The 10,401-nt window shown below is 34.7% G+C and overlaps 1 protein-coding gene across 2 annotated transcripts in view; it reads left to right on the top strand.

Moving 5' to 3' along the window:
- The first annotated feature begins 233 nt into the window (after positions 1-233).
- The window catches only part of LOC111441350 (DNA topoisomerase 3-alpha), a 16,724-nt gene continuing 6,556 nt past the window's right edge, over positions 234-10,401 (top strand). The window contains exons 1-17 of one of the 2 annotated variants that reach the window (XM_023078299.1): positions 234-595; positions 1,552-1,730; positions 1,820-1,892; positions 2,021-2,143; positions 2,238-2,359; positions 2,453-2,525; positions 2,601-2,717; positions 2,939-3,022; positions 3,604-3,783; positions 3,933-4,013; positions 4,844-4,918; positions 5,315-5,404; positions 5,541-5,645; positions 6,751-6,785; positions 7,997-8,126; positions 9,275-9,327; positions 9,406-9,505. In XM_023078299.1, the coding sequence (XP_022934067.1) occupies positions 302-595; positions 1,552-1,730; positions 1,820-1,892; positions 2,021-2,143; positions 2,238-2,359; positions 2,453-2,525; positions 2,601-2,717; positions 2,939-3,022; positions 3,604-3,783; positions 3,933-4,013; positions 4,844-4,918; positions 5,315-5,404; positions 5,541-5,645; positions 6,751-6,785; positions 7,997-8,126; positions 9,275-9,327; positions 9,406-9,505 (1,914 nt within the window). In that variant the 5' untranslated portion in view covers positions 234-301. Of the gene's footprint in view, positions 596-1,551; positions 1,731-1,819; positions 1,893-2,020; positions 2,144-2,237; positions 2,360-2,452; positions 2,526-2,600; positions 2,718-2,938; positions 3,023-3,603; positions 3,784-3,884; positions 4,014-4,843; positions 4,919-5,314; positions 5,405-5,540; positions 5,646-6,750; positions 6,786-7,996; positions 8,127-9,274; positions 9,328-9,405; positions 9,506-10,401 lie in introns of both variants that reach the window. The other variant, XM_023078298.1, reaches the window with a different exon arrangement.

The raw sequence follows: 10,401 nt of genomic DNA, 5'->3' as shown, positions 1-10,401 counted from the left end.
GCAAAATTCCCAACGATTATTATTATTATGTATGTATGTAATGTATGTATGTATGTATGTATGTATGTAATGTATGTATGTATGTATGTATGTATGTAATGTATGTATGTATGTATGTATGTATGTATGTATGTATGTACAAATAAATAAATAAATAAGGGGTTTTAAACATAGAAAAAGGAAATAACACTTTTATTGAAAAAAGAAAAGAAAGTAAACCCAGTTTTTTCATTCCCGCCATTTCGTCTAAAGCCCTCCAAAATCCGAGAGCTGTTGCTCGGACACGGGCGGTGCAGTAGCCATGGCCGGCGGCCGTCCGATTACCGTCCTCAATGTGGCAGAGAAGCCATCGGTGGCGAAATCTGTGGCCACCATACTCTCGAGGAACCAGGGCCTTCGAGTTCGTGAAGGTCGTTCTCGCTACAACAAGATTTTCGAGTTCAACTACGCCATTCGAGGTCAGTCTTGCAACATGCTCGTCACCTCCGTTACTGGCCATCTCATGGAGCTTGAGTTCGAAGAACGGTATCGAAAATGGCATTCCTGCGACCCAGTCGAGCTCTTTAACGCTCCCGTCCGCAAATTAGTCCCCGAGGTCTGTCTCGTTTTCTTCTTACTTGCAGTTTACTTTGCTTTGCTTTATAGACAGCATTCTTGCGCTTGGTGTTTTCGTAATAGATACAAATAGATGCGTTTAATATGTAGCATTCAGTGCATTGTGAGTTTAGATTGTAGCAGATTCTGAAAGGAGGACCAACGGTCTTTACTATTAGCCTTATTTTAGACAAAATCCGTGTAAGGGTTGGCGTGTTAAGATTCTTCAGTTTGTACCCATTTATATAAAAGGATCCCTCCTCTTTGCCTCAATGTGGTACTGGATCATCCAATCTATGGTCCTAGTTATGGCCTTTTGGAAAGGTCTACAGTTAGGCCAATTCCATCCTATGGCAAGTTTCAAGTGGCTGTTTTTGATTTTCGTCAATGCATCTTCCTTTTGGAGTTACCACATCAGAGTTGCGGTTGTTGAAGGTTTTCGCTCAACAACTAGCTGAAAAATGGGCTGATCACTATGGACTTCAATTTATTTTTATTTTTAATGTCGGATGTAGATAGGATCAGGTGAAGATTATTGAGAGAGCATTCTGCGCCATTAAATTGGGTTGATTACTATGGTCCATTCAAGAGGTAGAGACCTATAAAAGATGACGCCTTCCATGATTTGCTTGGAACATGTACTCCAAAAACTCTAGAAATCTAATTGCTCTCCTAGAGCTCCTGCCATTTGTATAACACCGTTGACCTATAAAAACTTGGCTTGGCTTAACAATTTTTCCTTTTCTTGATTGCCCTCCTTCCACATCCAAGCACTATCTAACAAGTATTTTGAAACCCCGTCAAGGAACTCTCGCCTCACAAGTCCCATAATTTCCACATGGACATGCCATTAAAATTCACGCTGTGCACAAAGCTGTATGAGGTCTATATTGTAGTCCATGCATTTTATGTCTAATTTTTCAGCTGGATTTTCATTGAAGTTAAAGTTGTTGTCAGGACAAGATGGACATAAAGAGGACATTGGAACAAGAAGCTATAAGGTGTCAATGGCTCGTCCTTTGGCTTGATTGTGATAGAGAAGGAGAGAATATTGCATTTGAAGTGGTGGAAGTTTGTACAATGGTGAATCGTCATCTCAATATTAAGAGAGCCCACTTCTCTGCTTTGATTGAAAGGTTCCATATCCTAAATCTTTTTTCCATTTTTCCATGTAGTTTTCAAAAGCTCATTACTTCTACATTGTATATGATAATCTTGAGTTCAGGGATATTCACGAAGCTGTGCAAAATCTTGTCCAACCAAATAAATATTATGCTGATGCTGTTGATGCTAGACAAGTAATTGCATTTTTATTTTTGTAGAACTTCCATCTTGTTGTAATTGAGAAGCAGTATTTTGTAGGATCTAACTTTCTGGAAGTGGATTCTGTTTACTACTATAACTACGGTTACTTTTTTACTTGCAGGAAATTGATCTAAGAATCGGTGCTTCTTTCACTAGGTTCCAAACTATGCTATTGAAAGATGCATTTAATATTGATTCTGTCGGTGATGACAGAAATGTTGTTTTGAGTTATGGGCCTTGTCAGGTATGTGAAGGTGCGTGGTGTACATTCTTTTCTTACTTGTATTCCACTGCTGGTGATGCTTACTGGTATGCCTTCTTGCTTCCTTTGGTCCTAGTTTCCTACACTTGGTTTTGTTGTTGAGCGGTATTGGGAGATTCAGTCCCATGAGCCAGAAGAATTTTGGACGATCAACTGTTCACACAATTCTGGTGACGGAATTTCTACATTTAGTTGGACGTAAGTTGCTAATGACTTGATTTATTTGATAATTTCAAGCTTTTCGTGCCAAACTGTAACTGTTGGTAATTATTAGGTATATTCATTTTGTAGAAGAGGGAATCTATTTGATTATACTTGTGCTGTTGTACTCTATGAAATGTGCGTAGAAGAATCGACTGCTACGGTGAGTATGTTGAAGTTTAACTAGGTGTAATAATGCATGCTGATCCTGCATTTATAATCTTTCAATTCTATTTAGGTTGTAAATGTTAAACGACAAGAGACGTTAAAGTACCCTCCTCATCCATTGAATACAATTGAGCTTGAAAAACGAGCTTCACGGTACTTCCGCATGAGTTCTGAACACACCATGAAGGTTAGCAGCCAAGACTTATCTTTGCTTCATTACTAATAAGTTTGCATTCATCAACTTATTTCATTTCATTGTGCTTTTTGAGTATCTGACGCAAAATTATTTTATGGAAGTAGGTGTATTAGGTAATGATCCTCTCGTTTGTGTCAATGCTATTTAATTTACTATTGAACGTTTTTCATATTGGTAATAAACGAGTTATAAATTGTGTTGGCTGTTTTAAGGTGGCTGAAGATCTATACCAAGCAGGTTTCATTAGTTATCCCCGTACAGAGACTGATTGCTTTTCTCAAAGGACTGATCTTCATGTAGGTATATGTTTTGGTGATGATCTCCATTACCAATCTCACTGGCAACTTTTTCTTACTTGAGCTAACAATTTTGAGTTTGAACTATTTGGCTGCTTTTAACTCCTGGATTTCATGTTCTTTAATTGAAGTAAACTTAAAGAACTGTCATTGTAATAATGTATTTATTTTATTGAAATAAAAAGGTGTAGAATACTTGTGTTTTCCCACCTTTGGGATCAACCATTTGCCTTTTCTAACACTGAATTTGAACAAAGGCTTCTTAGTTTCCACTGAGTAAAGCTCAAGTGGTTAGCAATGATGCTTCCCATTATAAGGTGTAGGTTCATAACCTCTCCGGTTCATTTATTACATAATATTCTAAATTAAAAGTTTTGTTTAACGAAGGCTTGCTAGCTTACTTGAAAGTTTGAGTCTAAAGCTATTAGATATGCATACCTTTCATCTTACAAATGGATATATAACTTTATCCGTGCAATCATAGCATTTTCTAGTGAAAAATGGGAAAGATGTCTAATGGGCTCAACGTTATTCTCTTTGCTTGTTGAATTAATGGGTGCTTAAGAGTTTCAATAATATAGGGGATTGTGCAAGAACAACAAGAACACCAAATATGGGGAGCATATGCACAGAGGTTGCTGGATCCTGGATCAGGACTTTGGAGGAATCCTAGTGGCGGCGGGCATGATGACAAAGCCCATCCACCTATTCACCCAACAAAGTTCTCTGCTGGGGAACGTGGATGGAGTCAAGATCACCATGTAAAAGTTTTTCTTTTTGTCTGTTAAATTGCATATCTGTGTTTATTTTGGTCATCTTGTAGTCTTTAGTCATCAATAATTGTGAGATTTTTTCTTCCCAGAGATTATATGAGCTAGTCGTTCGCCATTTCCTTGCATGTGTCTCACAGCCAGCTGTAGGTGCTGTAACTACTGTTGAAATTGATATTGCTGGCGAGTTGTTTTCTACATCTGGGAGAATGATACTAGCAGTAAGTTTTCTAATAAATTTTCTGAATATTTTATATTTAAAAATGACGAATAGTATTTTGAGGTAATGCCTTGGTGATTGGCAAGCTGGGATGAGCCGCATGTACCTGACAGCGCACCATGTTGAACGCCTCCACTCTTGTGTCTTACAGAACAAGCACAATTGTTAGGTTTCGCAGTACATTATTTAAAAAAAAAAAAAAAAACTAAACTAATAAGCTAGAGACCACTTCATTCCAAAAAGGGAACAAAAAGAACAACCTAATGAGCCAAGGGACAACCTAATGTCATGTGATAATGTATTTTATCCTTGTTAACAGTAAATAATTTTGTTTCTTCTATTTTAAAAGGTGCACCTGACTTGAGGAATGCTTTTTTTTTTGCCTCCCACTTTTGGACAACCAAAAAATTCTGTAGGTTCAGAATGCATCATACAAATTGGAAATAGTAATATTAATAATTATGTTGAAGGTAGAATTCATCATCTCCCTAAGGAAATGATTCAGCTCATTCAACTAAATCCTATGATTGGTCCATGTTTTCTTATGCATTTAAATCTCTATAATTACTTTCCTTTGTTTCAATTTTTATTTACTGTTACTGCCTTGTTTCTCTTAGTTATCACCCGCTTGCATATGAGAAATACTAAAAATAGTATTAGTAAGTTACAATCGAATTTTAGGGTTTGAAACATTTTGCAATCATGTTTTGTCACCATCCTTTTATTGATCATGAAGTAAAAAAGGATGTACATTTTAAAATTAGTTCGACTGATCAACTTAATTCATTAAAACATTGATTTTGTTTGATTTGATTGCGCTCCTTTGACCAGAGAAATTACCTGGATGTTTACCGCTTTGAATCATGGGGAGGTTCAACTATTCCAACTTACGCTTCTGGGCAACAGGTTTCTGTTCACTCATCACGTTGTATATTGATTTGTCTATTATGGTAGTCCTTCTCGTGCATATGGTTGCCCTTGGGCAAATCGATCACAATCATGCAAATAGATCAGTTCATTCATTATTCATTTATGGGAAAGTTTCATGCAATGGACTAAATATCAAGGTAAATTGAATTGAATTGAAAAATTCCCCTTTCTTACTATACAATGTTACAACGGTCTATCTTAAACTGAAGAAAGACCTGATGCGTAACTAAATTAGTAAGCAAGAATCATACACACTAATTTGAGAGCATTGTTTGGCGTTTAGAGTGAGGAGGTTGAACTTGACATTTCTTTTGTAGAACAGGTAATTAAAGGCCTCAATAACTATATCCCTTTTGGCCATTTCTTTCACAGTTTGTGCCAACAACATTAACTCTTGATTCGGGAGTCACGAGACCACCTCCCCTTCTGAGTGAAGCTGATTTGCTTTCTTGTATGGATAAGGTAAGTAAGATGTGTTTGCCAACTGAGCTTATCAAGTTTTTGGGTTTGAACCTTTATGTTGGACTAGAATTTATATTGCAATAGAGTGGTGAAGCCTTTATCTTTGATTAAGTTCTTTTTTTGTTCATTCTTTAAGGAGGGAATTGGTACAGATGCAACAATGCATGACCACATCAAGAAGCTGTTGGATAGATTTTATGCAACAAAGGATGCAAACACTCGCTTCACACCAACTAACCTTGTAATGAGCTTCAATTTTGTCCAGAAGTCCTTATTTGTTTTTTTTCTTATGTTCCTTTCATTTCTAAATGTGATTTATAAGGTGAATGCTATCAACATTATCATTAATGCACGAGCTGATCGTAACTGTTGTAATATATGTTTTTTTTAGGTTAGTATTGAATTGGGAGACCACTTGAGAAACCCTCATCATATTATCCTTGGAGGAAAAAATCATAAGTGTCATTTATAGGATCAATGCGAATTTTCCTATTTAGAAATAGGAACCCTTGAACATTAAACTTGTCCAGGTTTGTACTTGTTCTTTAAGCTTCGTTAACTTGTCTTGTCCTGCTAGAGTCAATAAAAAGACTTTGGAAAGATGTGCTTAATTGTTGGAGCTTGTTCCACATTTACTTTGTGGTACTAGAGTCAGTGAAAAGCTGTACCAAAAATGACTTCCTTTCTCTCTGTACCCCCCCCTTCCTGCCTGCTTACTGCCATACTCTTCCCCTTAATCCACTTGATCTCCACCAGTGTCCTTCACCATTGAGAAAAAATTCTTCACAGCTGAAGGTACTAATGGCATCTGCATCACTGGTGCAGATGTAGTTGAAACCTTGACTCTCTTTAGGAACTTCGTTGTTCATGATTTTTCATCCTCTCTTCCACCCACTCGATATCCCTTTCATTTGATTCTAATATTACCCTAGTAAAGATGGCTTGGCAGGTATTTCTTAAAATATTCAGTTCCTTTCTTTGGAGTGTTGCTGTATTGCTCATAGGAAGATTAAGACTGATGGATTCTACATCGCAAATGAGACTTGGAACGATTTGTGTATTTAAAAAGATTTGCTATTATTTGACTGTAAAGTGAGGATTCATTTATTTATTTACTTTTCATTTTTTAAATAGTTTAGTAGCAGTTGATGTTCGGTAGAGTCCAAATTGTCAATTTGTCATGTGTCTATGTATGGTTGTTTTAGTGATATTCATTTATTTCTTATTTTATTGGATTACATTTCTCATAGTATCTTTGAGAAGCCTGTGAAGTACTTTATTGTTTACTTTCTTTCTACCATCATTTAGTTTTCTCTGTGTCTTGTAAAAATTTACTATTTTTTCAGGGCGAGGCTTTGGTTATGGGATATGACGACATGGGGTGAGTACTTTTCTTTAGATTATTATATAGATCATGAGTTAAAACAAATACCCTTCACTGTGTAGAAGTTAACATGAAATAAACTGGCTACCCTTGTAGAGAAATCATAGTAGCCAAGTAGGTTGTCGTTTATTATTTGCGGTAGAAATTGAGATAATGCTTTCTGACTACGTAGATTTTGTGACCATTGAAAGCCTAAAGGTGTCTACATTTATAATTAGTAGGTACTTTTTGAACTTTAATTTATCTTTTCTATTATGAATTTGAGATACTGATTTAACTGACAACAGTACTAAAGAAATTGTCTTTTGTATTTCTTGTTTGTATGTTTTCTCTTTTCTTTTTGTTCTTTCTCTCATCCTCGGAGGTTGTATCCTTTGATCAATTTTGTTCCTTTTCATTAACCAATAAGAAGTCATATCTTGTCCAAAATGTACTAAAGTAATTAAGAAAGTGTATATTCGAGAGTATAATGGTAGATGCAACAATATTTTAAAGCATGACAAAATATGTGATCCAATCATTTGTTGTAAAATTGTGAAGAAAATTCTCTTTGCAATGGAGATCATTTTAATCACGGTATGGTTGTCATAATTGGACATCACTGCATGTGTCTTGGCTTGATTTTGGTACTGTAAAAGATCAATAATTTATGAAGGTCAGAAAGAGAGTATTGGTATTGTCACATGACTGGTTTCTTTCTATCTAGAAGTTAATTCGTGTAAAGATTCACATGTATTAATTGTGTATTCTCAAGTCTATTATCAGTATTATTTTTCCCCGCAAAGGAAATTTCATTAGAGGAAACAATTACAGAGTTAGGCAACCTGTCCTATTAAGACAAAGAACGTCATCAATTGTTGTGGCTCAAAAGTAGCACTATAAATATCACAGAGAAGTAGTATTCTTCTTTATACAAATTGTTTTTGGGATTTTCTCATCAGAATATTTGTCTTAATTGGAGTGCTTTCATATATCCTTCATATAGTGTTATTTTAACCTATTTTTGTATTATATTTTTTTTTATCGCTTTTATTCACTCCGTCGTGGAGTTTATATGATTTAAACATTAGTCTCTTTTCATTTCATCAATGAAAATTTTGTTTTCTTGTTAAAAAAAATATCCTCTCTCTCTCATCCGTTACCTTCTTTTAAAGCTCGATAATTCTAGTTCTAATCTGCTTTCTTTTTTATTATTCTTTTCTTCGTAGGTATAAACTGTGGAAACCACACCTTAGAGCTCTCATGGAGCATGAGATGAAAGCAGTTAGTGAGGGCATCAAGAGAAAAGATGAAGTGTTGGCTACATGCTTGCAACAGATGAAATCTTGCTTCTTAGATGTAAGAATTAATTGTGTTCCCAACTTTTTGTCATGAATTTAATTTCTGATTTTGTTACCACTTTATGAATGTTGTTAAACTATACATTTGTTACGAAACAAAGCACCAAAAGATTTTCAAGTTAAATTATCACGTCCATGTCATTGCCTTTTTTGATGAAATGTTGATCGATTCATATGACTTGGGAAAATTGTGGTTGATTGAATAACAGGAGTTAGGGAGTTTACTTTTGCTTTTGTGCCGGAGACATTAAAAAAAATTCACATTTTTTGTCATAAGAAATTTAGAAATATCATTAATGAGAAGTGACTGTGGAGTTAGAAGTGGGATTTCCAACTAGTTAATAGCGTTTAGAATGATTGACTTGGAATTAAGAGCCCAAAAAGGCAGAAAAGAAAATGGTAGCTTCCCCAGTCATCTTGTGAACTTTGTATGCCTATCTAGTAATTTGATATTTTGTGAGGGAAGCTACCTTACAAGTAGTTGCTTCTACATGCGTGGTTGAGAATAAGGCACAAGATCCTTTGCAGTGCCTATAATTACTTGGTTGTTTATTAGCATCCTCATGCATTCTTGCTTTTCAATATGCAGTTATGTGAAATATACTCGATGCATACGTTAAAATATGTACGATTATTATATTATTGATGTAAGTTTTTTGTTATTTGTCTTTTATCTTAATTTTACGTTCTTTAGTTCAGGGCTTCTATGTACACATTTCTTCCTATTATTTTAGTAAATGTTGCATTCTCTCGGAAACCTTGCTCATTGTTTTTCTTGTTTTGTTTTGATGAAACTCTCATTTTTGTTAGACTACATGAAATTTGAGCTCTAGGGTTTCTTAGGGCCAATAGGCTTTTCTATTTCAAGTAATTCTCAAGGGAATAATAGAACTTTGACTCTTAAGAAAGAAATATTTAACTGATTCTTAAAAATAGAAAAATTAATTAACTCTTTGCTTTGTTATAGAGTATTCTCAATGCCTGTAAACATTATAATTTTAGGTGTGCTTAGATTTCAACTTCAAAATGTTTTAAAATTAAAATGACAGTTTAGTTTATTCCTGTAAGAAGTATGAAAGATCGATTGTATTTATGCTGTGCCTTTTTTTCGTGTTTCCCCCCTCATAAACTTGGAAATATCTGCAGGCAAGGTTTAATAAGCAAAAACTTTTTGAAGCTATGGAGGTTTTCTTTGAGAGGTGTTTCTATATTACCTTATTTTGTTGGTTTTGTATATTTTTTTTTGTTTGTTGATGCATCATTTTTCACTTATGTAGATCTAATGGTTCTGGCGGGGATGAAAATCATGCAGTTGGAGAAGTTGTTCAGCGGTGTAGATTGTGTCAGGACTCAGATATGGTGCTTAAAAGAAACAGGGTAATGTTTTACAAAATTCATGTTCATGGAAAATCAGTTATTTCAGAGCAATAATCACAGGCCTTTTCAAATTAATGTGAATTTGTCTATACTTCTTTGTATCTATTTCATTGTACAACTTTTGGAAATTGGAAGTCTTTTTTTTTTTTTTGATGAAGGGGATCATCGCCATATCTATTTTATTATCATCTTTTTGGATGAACACAAGAAACTTTGAAATATAAGATTTTAATGTTGGCTCTTTCTTGGTGTAAATGCCCCCACCTATTTTCCAACAATAGGCTTTCAGTGATTTAAGAATGGATTGGAGAACCTTTTGTAATCCTCTTGATAGGATGTCTTGTCTTTGGATGGTTTCTTCTTTTGTAACCAATGAAATATTTGTTATGTATATAATTCGTCTAACGCTTAAAAGTTTAACTCTGTACTTGAATTTTCACATCTTATTTTTTTCTTTTTTTTTTAAAAGGAAAGATCTTTTTATTAATGAAAAACAAGAGAAAATGATGAAACAACTTGCAAGGAGTAGAGTGAGAAGAAGTAGAAAATAAAAGCAAAGCTAGACAGAAAATAAACAATAAAACAAAGAGAAGATAAAACAAACACTACAAGAAAACCTGCCCATTGTTATTTGAATGTCATGTTTGCAATTTAACTAATGGACCATTACATAAACCTTTTATGGTGACAAGTTATCTGGGGGTGGGGGTAAATATTAGGCTGCAAGAACGAACACAAAAACTATTGTTAGGTATTGAGTTGTAAAATAGAAGCTTAAAATATAAGGATGAAGTAAAAAAAAAAAAACAATAAAACTATTGCGGATGCTCGAATATTTTGAGGAATATTGGTTATTGTTATGACCTTTTTTTTTTTGGGGGGGGGGGGGGGGGGGG

The sequence above is a fragment of the Cucurbita moschata genome, unplaced genomic scaffold (genome assembly GCF_002738365.1).
Source record: "Cucurbita moschata cultivar Rifu unplaced genomic scaffold, Cmos_1.0 Cmo_Scf00004, whole genome shotgun sequence".
Classification (NCBI taxonomy): Eukaryota; Viridiplantae; Streptophyta; class Magnoliopsida; order Cucurbitales; family Cucurbitaceae; genus Cucurbita; species Cucurbita moschata.
Note: the sequence above shows the minus strand (reverse complement) of the source record. Positions and strands in the feature narration are given on the sequence as shown.